Source organism: Homarus americanus, unplaced genomic scaffold, assembly GCF_018991925.1.
Source record: "Homarus americanus isolate GMGI-L3 unplaced genomic scaffold, GMGI_Hamer_2.0 scaffold13495, whole genome shotgun sequence".
NCBI classification, from domain to species: domain Eukaryota; kingdom Metazoa; phylum Arthropoda; class Malacostraca; order Decapoda; family Nephropidae; genus Homarus; species Homarus americanus.
This window is the reverse complement of record NW_024727075.1, coordinates 1,084,828-1,103,848: the sequence shown is the minus strand read 5'-3', so window position 1 is coordinate 1,103,848 and position 19,021 is coordinate 1,084,828. Positions and strand designations below refer to the sequence as shown.

The following is a 19,021-nucleotide window of genomic DNA, read 5'->3' as shown; positions in this document are numbered from 1 at the left end:
ACCCCACCACCTCTTGACACACTCATTCACAACAACCTCACTGCTGCCCCTCCCCCCCCCAGGAAGTCTTCCGCAACCCACCATTCTTCGAAACCACCTCACCGTCACCACCCTCGTCACCTCACACCACCACACCTCCACCACCACCTCACCACCACCACACCACCACCCACCACCACCTCACCACTCACCACCACCTCACCACCTCACCACCACCACACCACCACCACACCACCACCCACCACCACCCTCACCACCACCACCCTCGCCACCACCACCTCACCCCCACCACCGCTTCACCACCTCACCCCTCTCGACCCCACCAACAACCTCACCATTGTACATCTATCGCTTAAAGGGGATTTATGCGAAATATCGATAATTTTTTCCTTACACATTAGTTGAATATAATGTCAATTCAGGTAAATCAGTACTTCAATGATACTAAACGAATGAGATAACCTCGAAATTCACCAAAGGACATTTAGTTTGGCTATACGTGTGACCATAACCTGTTCTATGACGACCCAGTGACTAATAAATAAACAGGGGTCTTCCTCTTACTAGAAAACCACAAACAAACAAACAAACAAACACATTCCTATGAACTAATATATGCGCAAGTGTTTACAAATTCAACCCACAAGTCGTGCTTTAGATATCAGCAACAAGAACAAGAGTCATACTTCCCCAAGCCATGAGAGATCGATAAGTCAAAACTGTCGGTACAAGTATGCAAAAAGGAGAATCTCATATCATTCTTTATTCACCATCGCAATAATCACCCATGCTATTGAGGTGTATCATCGTAAGTTATCTTCCTACACTATATCGTAAGTTATCTTCCTACACTATATCGTAAGTTATCTTCCTACACTATATCGTAAGTTATCTTCCTACATTATATTGTACTTAGTTAATGTATTAGTTTCCGTTCAGGTGCTATATATTGTACCATCTTCCCCATCCCTCCCTCTCTCACTACCCCCTCTCTCCAACACTACCCCTACCATCACCCCTCCCTCCAACACTACCCCTACCACCACCCCCTCCCTCAAACACTACCCCCACCTACCCCTTCCCTCCAACACTACCCCTACCATCACCCTCCCTCCAACACTACCCCTACCATCACAACCATACCATCCCCCTCCCTCCAACACTACCCCTACCATCACCCCCTCCCTCCAACACTACCCCTACCATCATCCCCTCCCTCCAACACTACCCCCACCATTACCGTCCTCCAACCGTCTCTACCTTCACCTACTGATGAAAATATTGACTTGGTGGCCACGGGGTGAGGGGGTGGCTGTGTGTACGTTGCTTGGTTGCCCCACTGACTGTGTAGTGTCCCAGGCCCTGTGTTAATGTGACGTTGGTGATTTTGTAACACAGTGTGTTTGATTACCAGTTGCAATTTGCATATTTAATTTTTTCATTTTCTTTCAGTTTTTCTTTTCTTTTCTTTGTTTCTTCTCCTTTTCTCCTTTTTTATACAACGATAAAGTTATTAAGAGAATAGGAATTAGATCACAATGACCATGCCATAATGGAATGCATACTATTGTGCTCTCTCTCTCTCTCGTGGTATGCAGGTGTGGGGGGGGGGGGTGATTGATATTGTCATGCTTGGTGAGGGAAATTTGAGGATACACCAAAATAATTAGACTGCAGTTGTGTGATAGAGAAAGAGACCTTGAACAACAAAGTTATATATTAGGTTAAACTTTGGAGATTTTTTTGTCGAGTTGAGTCACGAGTCTGAACTACTGATAGCTGTGTTACACCCCCCATTCTGTCTCCAGGGTCGTTATTAAGTCAGAAAAATTATAACGATAAAAAGATGTTGGGGAACTCACTTCTTTGAACACCCCGACCATCAACTGCCATGGTGTCAAAATAGTGGATACGGGACACTGACAGTCATGGCGGTGAAGACGTGAAACACTCGGCTTGTTGGTTGAGGAGCTGAATTAATGGAGCGTTAAGATGTGTTCACTGACTATAGATTCATCTCACAATGCTTTCCTTGTAGATTTTGTCTCTGAATAACTTCTCACTGTTGTGTGAGGAGAGGGAGTAACTCGTATCTGATTCTAAGCAATCTATGTAATTTTTCTCCTTTTAATTTGAAATATGAAACTGAACAAATATGTGTGTGTAGGACACGGATGTCCTGCACCTAAAATGAGCAGAACAAAAAGTTTAATAAACTTGTTAATTTTTATGACTGTGACCAATAGTGTTTACAAGAAAAATAAAAACGCTCCCATTTCCGAAGCGGAGTATGTAAACAATCTAACTGGTTCTCTTCAGTCTATAGCGTAAAGACGGCTGGTCAAATTGGCGTCACAATTACCTAACGCAGGAATCTTGGAGAATCCAAAACCCAGGACGTCTCCTCCATCCCCTCTCCGCTCAGGGTCGACAGCCCGACTGTCACATACGTCTTATATCAGTCCCAGCCCTCTCCCCTCCCCCACCATCTCTACCATTGTTGGGGGCTGGGGGGGATGTTCTATTATCCCCTACACAAGCTGACACCCCCAGCAAGGCCTAAATCCTGTACGGGGAGGGGGGGGGGTGGGTTATAACGCCAAACTCGACAATGACAGCTAATAAATCTGAAACCAATCGCTTAGATTTCTTGTGTCTGAAGGCTGTTGTGCTGCTCACCCCGTCTGATGACATAACATTGGTGACACTAACCTTTGTAAATTATGGAGTTAGTTTTGCACTCTCTCTCTCTCTCTCTCTCTCTCTCTCTCTCTCTCTCTCTCTCTCTCTCTCTCTCTCTCTCTCTCATATTTGGATTTGCTCACGGTTTCCAAATATACCGATGTGTGTGTGTGTGTGTGTGTGTGTGTGTGTGTGTGTGTGTGTGTGTGTGTGTGTGTGTGTGTGTGTGTGTGTGTGTGTGTCAGATAATGAAGGAGCTACGGTCCACTTGGGTCATATATACATCATGTAAGATTTAAGCCGAGGTGAGGACGTTTATCATCCTCCTCACTTGACATTTTCACTGCCAATATCTTCTTGTTGTCGCCCCCCTTTCCTCTTCCTCCTCATTCACATATTTGTCCTTATGTTTCACCATTTCCGCCCCTTTTCACCCTTTTCTTCCATTTTCATAATTTTCCCTTTTCACCCTTTTCTTTCCTTTTCACCCTTTTCCATCCCATTTTACAGCTTTCCCCCTTTCTTCCCTTTTTCATCCCTTTCACCCATTTCACCCTTCTTTTTCACCCTTTTCACCCCCTTTCTCTCTTTTCACCCTCCCCTTTCCCCGGGTTTCTTCTTCAATTCATTTTATGTCAGCCAGTAACAAGTTCTTAGTCTTCGTTGTTTTAAATTTAGACAGGTGTGTGTGTGTGTGTGTGTGTGTGTGTGTGTGTGTGTGTGTGTGTGTGTGTGTGTGTGTGTGTGTGTGTGTGTATTTATTACCACATGACCCATATCTGCATTCTAGGCCATCTTTCACAAGTTGTTGTCCCATAGCTTCAACTGTCTAGATGTGCTGTGACTTTGCTGTGGTTGATGCTTGCGTGATAATGTGGTGGTAGTGGTGATAGGTGTGGTGGAGGTGTTGTCCTTGTGGTGGTGGTGGTGGTTTGAGGTCGTTGGGGGTAAAGGGTAAAATGTGGTGGTGGTGGTGGTGGTCAATCCTGGTGGACGAGGTTAAGGGTGAAGGGGAGGTTAGGAGTGAGGGAGGGGGACTGGACTAGAAGTGAGGAGGATGGGGCTAGGAGTGTGGGAGAGGGGGATTGGGCTAGAAGTGAGGAGAAGGATGAGGCTAGAGGTGAGGAGGGATACGAGACTAGGAGTGAGGGGTGGGGAGGAGGGGGCTAGGATAGGACTGACGAGGAGGGATGGGGGCGCGGCTAGTAAGTCTGGGATGGACGGCGGGTCGGGGATGTCGCTTAGTATCGTCATTAGTGGACTTTTTGTGGGGGTTGAGCGTGGCACGGCGCCTATCACCTCCAGGACGCTGATAATGCCTCACCGCCGCGTCAAACCTCCGACAATTGGATAATGCCACACAACGTTATCAACCTTCTGCTAATATGGGAAGCTGTCACCCGTGTTGGAGACTGAACCTTCTTCCATGATGATAGGATGGGAGGGAGGCTGTCTTCACCCCTTCACACCCCACCCCAACTCACTTTCACTACTCATAAACCAATAGTATGAGCCTCTGTATCTAGTGTTATGAGGTTTGCACACTTTTAAATGAGGTTTACACTGTCATCAGAGGTTTTCCCACGTGAGGCTTCATTCCCAGTAGTGTGAAGGTTACTTGTCTCTGGTGTGCATGTGTCGTGGTACTGAATCCTAACCCGTCTGCCTTGGTCTTGTTGACTATGTTCACACACACACACACACACACACACACACACACACACACACACACACACACACACACACACACACACACACACACCGCCCCTTAATTTGATATAACAATTTATCTATTTATTTATTTATTTTTTGATAAGTGCGTTGCTGGAATAGTGAAGAGGGTTAAAGCTAAAGGATTTCCGGTGCAGGGATGTGGTACTGTGTAGGGCGTGACGCTGTAGTGTAGCACCAGGAAATAAATATATCTAGCGTGACACTGCTGCCTCCCCCAACACTACCATGAGCAGCAGCGGCGACCTCTTCTTCCTCCTCCTCTTCTTATTCTTCTTCATGTTCCTCTTCTTCCAACTCCTCTTCCATCTCCTTCTCTTTATAATCTTCCTCCTATTACTCCCCCTTCTCCTCATCTCCTCCTCCTCTTCCTTTTCCTCTTCTTCCTCCTCTTCCTGCTCATCCTCCTCCTCCTTTTCTTGTTCCTCTTGTTCCACCACATCCTTCCTGTTCTTCTTCCTACCCTTCCTTGCTCCCTCCACTGCATTCCACCTTATACCCTTATCTACGCTACTAATGGGCTACTAATCTTCTTTACCTACTCTCCACACGCCAGGCAGTACCATCACTTTCTTCTACTGTCTCATAGTTAAAACGCCAGTACTTTCCGTCAGATAGTACCTTCACTTTCTTCTACTTCCATACGGGGACATTTACCGGAAGGACAGTGTGAGGGCATATAAGTGTACGTGAGGGAATTGAGTGTACGTGAGGGAATTGAGTGTACGTGAGGGAATTTGAGTGTGCGTGAGGGAATATGAGTGAGCGTGAGGAAATATGAACGGGACAGTGTAACGAGCCATGTGTGTGTGTTTGTGTGTAAGAAGTGTATATTGTGAGGTAGTGTCTTGAAGGAGTATTATATGGTGTGTCTGTGTCTGTCTGTGTGTTATGGAGGAGTGGTGGTGGTGGTGGTGGTGGTGGAGGAGTACAGTAGTTGTGTGGTAGTGATGGTTTACGAAGCAGAATGACAGAGGGAGTCAGCTGCTGCCCACAGAGAACCTTCCCTTCCCCCTTCCATCCCCCTTCCCCCCTCCCTGACTCATGTTTATCTCCTTCCTCTCTCCTTATTCATACTTCCTCTTAATTCTTCATTTACCATCCTCACCTCTTTTATTACTTCTCTTTATTCTTTTTCTTCAAGCTTCCTTCTTTTATCTCAGTTTCGTCTTTATTATTCGTATTTTACTTACGTTGCCTATATTCTTGTTACTCTCCTTCTACCTTCCTTACACCTTTCTTTTATCATCCGTATTCTTCCATCGTCACCCTTTATTACCGTTTCTTCTTTATAACCTGTCTAAAACTGTCAATACTGTACGTCTGACTGGTCAACGGAAAGGCAGTTACAGTTACTTCTGACAGACTGGTTTCCTCACAGCCATATTGATCTTATAATATGGCTACAACTGTCAGACATACACGGGTACATAATAAAGTCATCTCACACGATCTCCATCTTATATTAAGTTACATTTTACTGTAATCTTCTTGGATTTTACTGCAGAGTTTTATGTCTTGCAGCACACACACTAAACCTTGTCTCGAGCACCCAACTGAGCCACATCTCATAAGCGGAATAACCTTCATGTCCGCGTACTGTTACTTTATCCTTAAGATGTTACATGCTCCCTGTGCTCCTTGTTACTTGGGTCAGTTACTCATTTGATGGTAACGAGGGTGAGGAAGGTAAACTACAGAGAGACAGGGATAAAAATTTGGTTAGAGGGGTTGGTAGATCGTCCCAGTGGTGAGTGTGTCCATAGCTGGCCTGGCCGACAGCACATGATACCTCCAGTGACGCTGTGGAGAGGAGCTTATGGGGATCATGGTCTTAGGCGTGGCTGTATTGTGATTGTCCATGCTGCTTCTGGAGTAGTGTGTCTGTTTATTTGTATATGAACACACACACACACACACACACACACACACACACACACACACACACACACACACGTCCTCTTTCCGTATTGACTCTCGCGAATAATGATTTAGGTTTACACGGTTGCCCCTCAATTGTCTCTTTTGGGTATTGTTTATTTCTGATACATAACCGATAACTTACATCCGTCTCATGCATAATCCTAAATGGGCATTATCTTATCTGTTATGATAAAAATGCATTGTAAATCTCGTTTTATCTCGACTTTATTATTTTATTATTTGGTATTTTAAGGTTAAGCATTTACTGTGTGTTGTCCTCACTCTTGGTTAGGTTAGTGTTGTCATAAGCTGGACACTGAAGTAATCAAACAGCGTATTTACCTTCCTCGTGGTGGGCGTCTGGGTGTGCTGTAGAGAAATTCCACACGCTGAAATATTCTGTATCTGGATTTACAAAGACTGTATGTTTGTATTATCCTGTAATTGGTGCGATAACATATCTAGTTAAAGTAGAACCTCACTATAATATGGATGTTATTTTGGGACCATTTTTTATGTATTACCTTTAAGTCAGCTGGGTAGATGTGTTGTTATTTTTCCATTTACGAAGATAAATTAACGTAGGGACATTATAGACAGTCTGGGCCCTAGATTTTTGTAAGTTGTTGATCTAATGACCTAATATTAACTAACTTTATAGGGTAAATCTACAGATGAATCCTTCGTCTCCTTTGGTTTGGTGGCATGAGGCAGTTCCATTGTCAATTGGTGAGATAATAGGGCAGTGATGGTGAATGTGTGTGCTGCTTTTGGACGGGTCAGGTCAGGTAGGAGGGAGGGTGGTGATGCAACAGCCGGGCGAGGGTGAGGGGCTACCATGATTGATGGGGCTTATTCGGACCGGGAGAGCAGTAATGCACCTCATTAATTCGCGAGTGTGGTGGTCATGCTGCCTGTCCTCGCGTCCACTACAACCGTCACTCACCCTGCCAGCCTACGACACTCCGTGTAGCGGTGGGCCTTTGTGAACCTTGGCTGTGTGTAGTAGTGATCCTTTGTTTGACACACGCTTATACGTTTACTTGCTCTTGCATATAATTCTCGAACACACACACACACACACACACACACATGAACCAGACGGGTAAGTAGTCCTCAGGCCATGGTGTGATGAGTTTGTTTGTTGTGGTCACCACGGAGGCTGGTTGCCGCTGCCACAACACCTAACACCCCCACGGGCTTCTGACGCTACACTGGACCTCTGTGTGTTTCTCCTAACTGCTCTTTATTGATGTTACAGTTCACTGGGCAATATATGGCATCTACTTCTGGGTCATACTGTATATTATAGTTTCTTTATATGTAATAACGTCGTTTTTCATAATTTTATGTCGGAACCACGAAATGGAAAAAAATAACTTGATACAATACAAAGAAAAATCTGAGAAAATGCGATACAATTCCAATTCCTCACCTAATGATCCTCAAGTACTGCTAAGCGCCCAGGAAATTTGGGCCGCAACTGTACATCAAATACTCTCCTCCTCCCCCGGCCCTCCTTGTCATGTTCTCCCGAGCGACACTGCCATCACACAGTACAAACACTCGCTTTGTTGTGTCGCGAGGTTGCTATTTTTTAACACAGGACATGCTGGGTTATATTTTGTGATACAGAGACACTAAGCATCTTTCAGCCTTAGTTAGCGCTGTGACTTAATGACCACTAGAGATTTGATTAATTTTACTGATATATTTTTTTTAGTGCTCATAAGTTTTAGGTACTCGTAGTATTTGTTTTAGTGTGTGTGTGTGTGTGTGTGTGTGTGTGTGTGTGTGTGTGTGTGTCCGCTCGCGTTACATCGTTCCCACCACATCTACTTGGTCGCTATTTAACTATTACCATGTCTACTAAGGTCTTACAATTAATTTCGACCATTACTACCGTGTCACTAATCAATTACCACCGCGTCTGTTTTGTCACTTAATTAATTGCCACAACTTATATAATAGTCCTCAGTTAATTGTAACATATCTAATTGGTCATTTAATTCCCACAACATCTACTTTGTCTTCTTAGTTACCACTACTTAACTACCAACCATTTCCAGGCTTGATAACCACACCGTGTACTTCAGTTACTAATTGCCAGGCTTAATGACCTGTCCTATTGAATTACCTCTTAAACTGTCTTGATATCTTCATTAAATAATTATACGCAATTTTCTGTTCACCATCACCTCTGGATTGTTGCTGTTGTTTTGTTTACATTAAGCACAGTATAGAAGTTTTGTGATGCAGTTAAGTGAATGCCTGTATTTTTTTACTTTCCCAAATTCATCATCTCACTTGAAAATCCAATAGGTTCACTTAAGTTATTTGCTGTGCTGAGAGGCATAGCATTTAGTGTGTTTATCCATAAGGGGGTTTATTGTGTGACGGAGTAAACAAGACCACGGCCTTATTGACAACAGTACATCAAAATATCTTGCAGGTGATGTTGAGGAATTGGGGCACACTGTAGTCTCGATCCAATAAGGTGATTCACGTGGCTGGAAACTCTCTGTCTTACTTGTGATTGTTATTAGTTGAGTTTAATTGAAATAGATTAGTAATATCCTGACTGCCCGACGACGGAAAGTTAGCTATGCAATAATATTAACGTCATTAGTATCGAATTATTCATAGGTTTACTTACAAGAACTACAGCGTTGATGGCGGATGTAATGAGCTTGGTATGTCCTACTGAGGTGGTGTTATCTCTTGAGGAAGTCGTTAGTTGCCTCATAAATGTGTATATATATATATATATATATATATATATATATATATATATATATATATATATATATATATATATATATATATATATATATATATAAGAATTCTTGAGCAGGAATGTTGTAGGAAGCGGAGTAGTTGAGTTGGTGGTGATGATGGCAGGAGCAGTAATGGCTGGGTAGTGGAGCCATCACCAGATCCATCATCTCCGTCCATCATAGCCAACTCTTAACAACCACGTGGGCCACATCCACTCTCATCCGGCATCCATCATCCCCTGGCCGACCCACGCCTCCCCGCCCACGCTCTCCCGGCCGCCCCCACCCACAGTGCCACCCAACCTCCGTGGGAACTCCCCTCACATTGGCCCGGCAGCACCCAGGCTGCCTGCTTGGCCTGGCTGCTCCACACCCAGGCCGCCTTAGACACCTTCATTCACACCAGCCACATAAACACCACATGACACGGATCATGAGGGCGTGGATGCCGTAGTAGAAAAGGACAGTTTGTATAAGGAAGGATAAATATGGGGTATCAGTAGAAAGAGGATAATTCATTGTACCACGGGGGGTCTGCAGTACAAGAATGCCAGGGTCGGGCGAGTGATGATGTTACCATTGTTTTTACTGCCCTGGCTACTACCGTTATTTACTGCACACATGACGCTGCACGTGTAACACTCACACATACTTTGTCAGTGCCGCCATACACTTCTTATACGATGCACAGATCTTGAAATTAAAACAGTTTATTTTTGCCAGTGTAATACAGATACAAAGTGGCCAACAAGAGCAATATTGATGAAGGGTACAGACCCAGTTTTCCTGTACTCTTACGGAAGATTGTTGACACACAGGACCTGTAGTGCCACACACAGTTCCTGTAGTGTCACACACAGTTCCTGTAGTGTCACACATAGTTCCTGTAGTGTCACACATAGTTCCTGTAGTGTCACAAACAATTCCTGTAGTTCCACACCTGGTTCCTGCAGTGATTCATACGGAGCCTGTATTACTATATGTGATTTCTCTCTAATGATGTGAAGTACAGTTGTTTCTTCCTTACCACTGAGTTAGAGTTCAGTGTTTTGTCACTCCTTTTATTACTACTTAATACATCTCCTCTTCACAGTCAGTGCCATGTGTAGGTCCTCCACCACATGATACTCTCACCATGTGGACATTACTGAGTCTATTTAATGCCTAAACCTGTACTTGTATATATATTTCTCAGAGTAAATATTCGGATCTGACTTCTAACAGTGGCACAGAAGGCGGCTCCTGTAATATGTTCCTCCAACATGGTAAAGGTACAACTTCTTTACATGTGTGATTAGTGTGACGTCTTGTGTGGAGTGTTGCTAACGAGTCTTCTGTCTCTCTCTCACCAGCTGGAGGACATAGAGCGAGCTGCTGGTGACGGCGTGGTGGAGTTCAATGAGATAGAGGAGGACTGGTGAGAGCTCGTAGACTTTGTGATGCTGACCGTAGTGGTGATGCTGTAGTGGTGGTAGGTGCTGTAGTGCTTTTAGTGTACTCTCTAGACCTAGCTGTAGTCGTAATTTTTTCTCTTTATTGAATTGCTAGTTATGTTGTAGCTAGGTACAGTATATACTGTAATTATAGTTAAATGCAACATAGTGTATATTTAAAGTAATTTGAAGAGTAAATAGATTATTATCAGTACTGTATTAAATTATCTATCTGTCTGTAGTATAATGTCTGTTGAAGACTACAATATATAGTGTACTTTGTAGATGACTTTGTTTATTGTAATAATATATGTACAGTCACCCAAAAAAGTCCTGTCGCGAACCATGAACCCCGAGATTCAGACTCGTGAACCCAAAGCAGTAGACACTGATACATTAATCTGTTCATAAATGCTTCGGATTCAAGATTCTGAATCCCGGGGTTCATGGTTCGCGACAGGACTTTTATGGGTGACTGTACATGTAACACATAGTGGCTGTAGTATGAAAATGTAGGTAAACTTCCGATGTAGTATATTGCTGCCAGAACACTGTAGAGGTAGTGAACTGTTGTAGTTGTTTACCGTTAAGACATTTTAGGCTTATGTTTTATTTGTTTTGTTGATGCAATTTAACTGAAAGACAATGTCTTTATTAGTATTTGTTACTTAGATTTGTCATCAGTACAGTACAGTACAGTACAGTACAGTACAGTACAGTACAGTACAGTACAGTATAGTATAGTATAGTATAGTATTGTATAGTACAATAAAGTACAGTACAGTGTACAGTACAGTACAGTACAGTACAGTACAGTACAGTATAGTACAGTACAGTACAGTATAATACAGTACAATAAAGTACAGTACAGTGTACAGTACAGTACAGTACAGTACAGTATAGTACAGTACAATAAAGTACAGTACAGTGTACAGTACAGTACAGTACAGTATAGTACAGTACAATAAAGTACAGTACAGTGTACAGTACAGTACAGTACAGTATAGTACAGTACAATAGTAAGTACAGTACAGTACAGTACAGTACAGTACAGTACAGTACAGTACAGTATAGTACAGTACAATAAAGTACAGTACAGTGTACAGTACAGTACAGTACAGTACAGTACAGTACTGTACAGTACAGTATAGTACAGTACAGTACAGTACAGTACAGTACAGTACAATAGTACAGTACTGTACAGTACAGTACAGTACAGTACAGTAGTACAGTACAGTACAGTGTACAGTACAGTACAGTACAGTACAGTGTACAGTACAGTACAGTATAGTACAGTACAGTACAGTATAGTACAGTACAGTGTACAGTACAGTACAGTATAGTACAGTACAGTACAGTATAGTATAGTACAGTACAATAAAGTACAGTACAGTGTACAGTACAGTACAGTACAGTACAGTATAGTACAGTACAGTACACTATAGTATAGTATAGTATAGTACAGTACAATAAAGTACAGTACAGTGTACAGTACAGTACAGTATAGTACTGTACAGTACAGTACAGTACAGTATAGTACAGTACAATAAAGTACAGTACAGTGTACAGTACAGTACAGTACAGTATATATTAAAAATGTTCACTTACATGATAGACAAGGTTGTACACCTGTTTGAGTATGTTTACTGGCAAATATTTGGTTGGCAGGAGCTATAGTGTCAACAGTTAAGGTTAATTTGCCAGACTGTTGTTGTTAGAGTTGCACTAAGCTGAGTACACCTGTGTTCCCCAGATGTGCGAGCGGCTGCGTGGGACTTGCCAGGGCGTGTGGGCACAGTGCCGCAGGTGGTGAAGAAGAACCACCTGCTGGTGAAGCGGAGGGTGTAGACTGGGGGAGGAGGAAGTGGTGAGCAGTGCTCCCACCCACTCTTGTTACATATGGCCACATCTGACACACTTACTAGTGGTGCTTCCCCGCACTTTATCTCCACCTTTCCTCACCCTCCCTCTTGTCCCCTAGCATTTCTCCCTTTCTTCTTCAGTGTAACCCTTAATCCACTCAGTCACAGTCACACACATTAGTGCTGCCCATTAACCCATTTTTATTTTATTTATTTTTTTAAATCCTTATACTAACTCCTTGCCCACACACCCTGCTCCGTTTACCCCCCACCTCACACCTTTTACCCCATTCCTCCAACACCTACAACCTGTGACATGACATTATACCCAGAAACCTTTGTTCTCTTACCTAAACAACTCTTTCTCAACCCCCCCAAAATCAACACTCATCTCCTCACTCTTCTGTTACCCTTCACTTTTAATTCAAGCTCACGCCCTAAACCAGCTTTCTATTTCTTGATCTGCACACACACACACACACACACACACACACACACACACACACACACACACACACGTACGTACGTACGTACGTACGTACGCACGTACGTACATACGTACGTACGCACGTACGTACATACGTACATACATACGTTCTCCTCCCCTAGGTCCCTCCTCCTGCAGTTCCCCCTGGCCCACCAGCGCCACTACACGAAAAATATCTTAAAACAACGAAGGTTTAATAGCTAAATATGCCGACAAATGTTGTTTTAAAATACTTTTGTTGTTTATTTAACAACACGCCAAATTATTTTTTATTTCAAGTTCATACAAAAGAACTGTCTTAAATCAGTTCTTGCTTGGACAATTCGCTTTTATTTTCGAATAAGAAGAAAAGCAAGTTCTGTATTGTTCTCTTTTTCAGCCAGCTTAACGCTTGTCTCAGTTATTCTTTTATAATTTACTAATATTCAGAATATAATTAGTTGGTTGTTGGGAGATTTTTTTTTATTTTGCTTTTAATAAACCAGTTTTGATCATGTTTGTGTACATACATATATATCAGGCAATAGAACTAATCAGCACAGTATTTATCACATCTGTTGTAATGAGATTCTTAAGTGTGCCTCCTTATTTCCCCGTTCAACCGTGTCAGGATCTCTGTTTATGTTGTGTTTTTCCCCGTTGCCGATCCCCGGAACCCAAGCGGTGGATGTGTGGCTATTTAAGGTGACCTCAAGTACTATGTGTGTGGGCTCGGGGGACTCGTGTCGGACCAAAGCTGAGCCAGGTTTGTTAACAGGCTCGGTCTACGCTACCACCCCACCCCACCCCACCCCACCCCGTCTTCTTTGTCCAGGAATGTTTTGGGTCACCTTTTTGTCATATTGTGGAACGCTGAAATTACTTACTCTAGTTGCTTAAATAAGGAATTTTAGGTTAACTATTTTTACTTGTCTTTATTATTTACCGGGGATAATTTTCCCCGTGATGGTGGTATTTGATATTGGGATTATCTTTTCATACTTACTTATTTTAGAGGACGCTGGAATCAACTCTCCTTATATCTTTTTTGTTATAATTTTGAAGACTTTAGCCATCTTCTTTCATTGACTTGCTTGACAAAGTTACTTTCGGTCATTCTTTTAAGCTTATGTTGTGATAAGGGATCTTGAAGTTATAATTGTGTACTGTTAGCTTCTGATTGAGTTCTTTTACGTGTTAGTTAGGTAGTGCTTAATGATGATTTTTCATGTGTTTACCACGCATTGAATTTTTAAAGACAAAGGGTGACAGTAGAGGTGCACCGTGGTCAGGTTTTCGTAACAGACACCTCAGAAGGTAACAAGTGTCAGTAGACAAGTATAGGGTGTATTCTAGTGTCTTCTCTCCATTGCACCGTGTACTGTACCATATCCGCTGTTGTGTACCACACCTCTTGGTTTTGTCCCGTGTATCATAGCTTCTGGCCATTAATTTGCGCCACTTCACATAAGTAAGTATTGTATTGTGTGAAATAGCGTTTACATTATACGTTGCATTTAGCTTTTACGACTGTTCTTAGTGCTCAATTATGTCTTCATGTGAAAACATATATAATTATCCTTGTTAAAGTTATTACCATTAGTTTTTTATGCCAACAGCTTAAATTCAGAGCAACTTTAATTATTGGTAATTATTTGTTGAGTTTAAGCATACTTTAAGTAATTAGACATCAGCTATATGAAGAAGAATTCAGAATTTTTCCATCTCACATGTTTATTACAAAGGATTTTCGTGTCTTATGTGTTAATGAATTGTATTATTTGTCAAATATTTTGCCAAATAGCACTCGACCAATACCCAGGAGTAATCTCTTGTACCTTTTAAGTATCTGGAAGTATCACCAGTCTGTTTATCCAACTGTGCCCTGAATAAATATACTGATTTACTACACTGTCCTTAATACCATTTATGTAGTCAGTTGGGTAAGGCGGTCAGTGCCGTCTGTACAGTCACGGAGGAAAGTCCTGTCAGTCCTCCGTCCCTTCCACGAACCTCTGAGACTTATGAACCTGTGAATCCGAGACATCACACACAACACCATCTATGAACCCAACAATGTGTGATGTCTCGGATTCACAGGTTCATGAGTCTCAGGGCTCATGGATGGGACGGAGAACCTACAACTTATTTCCGTGACTGTACCTATGGGGTATGTTACATGTACACTTGACATGTGTAATCACCACGGCTGCACTTTCAACTGGAAGACATTAACAGCGGGCTCTTCTGAAACGCCTGTGCTTACACCTCGAGGCCCGTCAATCACGTTCTGTAGAGAGAAGGGTTTATAGTGACAGCGAACCAGATGAAACATTAAGCTTTCCATTACCCAATCGCCATATTTATTTATCTCTCGGTTAATAGCAACTAGTCATTCAGAGTAAGACCTGCAAAACAAAATCTAATATTTAAGTAAACCTGGAGAAAACCGAGTCATCCAATCTCGCTTTTTTTTTTAACCGGTAATAAAGATTTTAAAGCCGGCACATGACTTGGTAGACATCATGTATTTTAATTATTTCCCAAACATGGCTTTAGTAATAAACACTGAAATAAATTGGCCCATTAGCAGACTGAATACTATAGGTAGCTATAGCCAGTGTCTGTCGAGTGAACATAATATGGAACTCTCGAACTCCTAAACTCTGGAGTGTCTGGTTTTAAGAGATCAATAATTATAATAGCGAATTACCTTCATATAAAGTGTCTAATTTAATGAGGTCAACATATGTAATTGATAATTGTAATATTAGTTGCTTCGAATTATAAGACACTGGACCGTCTAGTTTGTGAGAGTCAATAAATATGTGATTGATAATACCGGTAGTAAGGGCGGGTCTGGCCACACACAACCTGGAGCCAGAAAAACAATAATTGGTGCTGGTTTTTGTTGACCTTACGGAAGTGGGTGGAGCTGCTTGTCTGCCTGCCTGCCTGCCTGCTTAGCCGCACCTGCTCGCCGCCACCTCCAGTGTCTGTTGCTTGTCTGTCGCCTTCTCACACACACACACACACACACACACATACATACAGGTGCCATTGGAGAGGATGTGTTCTCATGAAGGTCACGTGCGGATAGATGATTTGCATAGCTAGTTTGTGTGTGCTTGGAGAGATCATGTGTCCAGAGATAGTTTACGTGTACATGGGTAGTTTATATGTCGACGGAGATGTTATGTGTGCATTGACAAGTCATGTGTGTGTTTGGAGTGTTCACGTGTGTGTATAGAGTGGTCGCGTGTTGTATGTAAGGATGGGGTGGCCACGTTTGTGTGTATGGAGTAGTCACGTGTGTGTATGGAGTAGTTATGTTTGTGTATTGAGAGGTCATGTGTGTGAGTATGGTGTGGTCACGTGTGTGCATGGAGAGGTCACGTGTGTGTGCATAGAGTGGTCATGTGTGTGTGTGTAAATGAAAGTGAGACCTGTAAAGCCTGTGGATCCATCAGACACAACGGCACTTCGCTCGATGTCCTTCACTGCTTCAAATAAAGTTAGGCAATCATTCACAACTGGGTCGACTCGGGGTGCCTTGGGTGAGGAACCAGTGGTCGCAAGGAAAAGACGTGAGTTACATCCACTCAGCCGCCACACCTCAATGTAATATATTGATTAATTCTGTAGGAAAACTACCGTCAGTGTATTTCAGTATTGGTTGAGGCAACTTTTCCCGTCTCATATTCTACAATAATATCTCGTGTGAGTTTATTTTGTCATGATGTATAATTTCATCTCGCTAATGGGTATGCTCTTTGCACAAGTCCCGTTGTCCTATAGACAATTATTTTATAAAGTTTGATGGTAATGCCGCTTGAGCCAAAGTGGTATTAACTTACAGTAATTTGTCACAGCTGTTTTTATTATGTGTTTAACTTAATACCTGTCTGTCCATTAGACTTATTGAGTGGTTCTTGTGCGGATGGAATATCGGGTGATGAACCTGTCAGTATATCACGGCGCTCTGCCTCGCTTTATTGAGTTTTGCAAACTTTGTCAAACACATATCATTTACACTTACTTGAAATACATATACATATGTATTCTGTACATGAGTGTGTGTTTTGCTTTTAATACTTGTCTTTACGGTTCTCCCTTTTGAGTTTTCTCTAGCACTAAATCATATACAGTATATTCACCGTTATGTGATATCTCCTAGTTTATTGGCATAGCTACATTTTGCTTGCTTGTATAATGTCATGTCACCTATTGATATTGAACCTAGCGCTTGTCTAAAAAGTTCCTTAAATCTAATAATATTAGTATGTGATGCAACTTAGTACCATCTCTGAAGGAGGTCACTTCCCATTAGAGTTAATATTACTATGTGCCCGTGATGACTCTACACCGAGTCTACAGCATTACTCACAGTACCTCCCCACTACCCCCGTGTGGTAGGGGCCCTGAGTGGTGAGTGTCCTCCAGTGTTACCTTGATGACCCGTGGGCAGTTAGCGTTGTTTACTGCTGCTCTGGTGTAAAGACCTCTATTCTCCGGTAATGGAACTCCAGCAGCAGCCTGTCACCTCTACTTACCGGGCCTCTGGAGCGGTGAGGTAGAGGAGCTCTTGTCTGGCAGGCCGAGATATGACCCATTATCCCAGGATGCAGGAGACAAGGAGAGGGAGGCTGTGGCAGATAAGTTCACTTCCCTACAGATTCCCAAAGATACGTAACGTTAAATTTTCCCTTAACTGAGGATAAAATAACACATTTCTGATTAGAGGAAAAATAGTGCATTAGATTCTTTGAAAATCCGCGCCTCTGTTTGTTTACTTAATTCTTGTGCATCTTGGTGAACAAAATTAAATGAAAAATGGAATGCATTCTCGATTGTTTTGTTTGTTTCTTTGTTATTCCATTTTAGCGTTCAAGTACCCCACAGGTAGCTCCAAGGCGGTACACTTGACCCCAGGCAACTTTCATACATATTCATATTAGCTTTGGTCAGGCCTGAGAAACATACTAGGACATGGGTCGTGTTGGATGTTTGGTCTGTGAAACTTAGCCTTTTATTGAGTCTTGCGGGGCCAAACATTTTTTTCAAGGGCTAAAGAGTAACTCGGCTAAACACTTTATAACTATCACTGGTTAATTCTATTTGGCATTTTATGTGAGTTTATGATTAACATCTTGGAGAAGCGTTGTCTTGACTCTACTTAAGATTACATTCACTTGTTCTCACCTGATTGCTCATCCGTTTCCTGAATAACACTGACCAGGCACTTTATTTTCTTTAAGTACTTAATACCCGGCACTTACTTTACCCATCATCCTAGCAACATTAAACTGACACTTACTTTATCTATATACATAAGTTACAATAACCAATCACGTGATACTGAATAACACTGACCTAACATTTTAGTTTTTTCGTTACGTTAATTAGACAGTTTACTTCTTGTCTTACCTGGTTCTTAAATACACATGATCGGACACCGTACAGTAGGTTCTCTGGAGTTGTGTGTTGGTCCCACCATCTCTTTTCATCCACGGCATCATGTGACCTGCTCCTCGCCAGCTGACCTGCCTGATGTCTCCTCAAATGACCTCTGACCTCTAAAGAGACATCGCTGGCGTCTTCTGGTGTTGGGTTGCCTTGTCTCGCTATAGTTTACAATTTATGGTGTCTGCTGAGCTCCCGCTTCACTGTGGCATCTTGCAGCAGAGAGTTATCGTCGTGTGCTCTCTCTCTCTCTCTCTCTCTCTCTCTCTCTCTCTCTCTCTCTCTCTCTCTTAATATATACACAGAGACACTCATAATCCTAGGTGTACACATACATAAGCCATCATCGACAGGCAGGTATACAACAAAGCCAGTACTTACACCACAAATTGAAAACCCCCACAAAAACAAATAATAATACAATTTATTTTCTAGGCATCTTATTGAGTAATATTCCAAGACTTAATATGAGATTCAATTAGCTTATTCTCTACACTTCTTTATATATGTCACTCGTTCCTCGGAGTTCGTAGGAAAGGCTCAAAGCTCTCTGATTCAATATCCATTAGAAGACTTTGTGTGTCGCCTCTTGACATTTCAGGAGGAAACAAAAATAAGCAATTGATTTCCCTCGGCGTTTAGTAATTTCCTTCACGAAGCAGAGGAGACAGGTGTGGCGACAGT

The 19,021-nt window shown here is 42.3% G+C and overlaps 1 protein-coding gene across 2 annotated transcripts in view; it reads left to right on the top strand.

Annotated features, from left to right (window-relative positions):
* The window catches only part of LOC121865766, a 125,708-nt gene extending 110,927 nt beyond the window's left edge, over positions 1-14,781 (top strand). The window contains exons 19-20 of one of the 2 annotated variants that reach the window (XR_006088815.1): positions 10,466-10,584; positions 12,300-14,781. Coding sequence is in view for 1 of the 2 variants with exons in the window: in XM_042365318.1 (XP_042221252.1) it covers positions 10,466-10,530; position 12,300 (66 nt within the window). In the remaining variant the exon portion in view is untranslated. The remainder of the gene's footprint in view (positions 1-10,465; positions 10,585-12,299) is intronic. The other variant, XM_042365318.1, reaches the window with a different exon arrangement.
* The last annotated feature ends 4,240 nt before the right edge of the window (positions 14,782-19,021 follow it).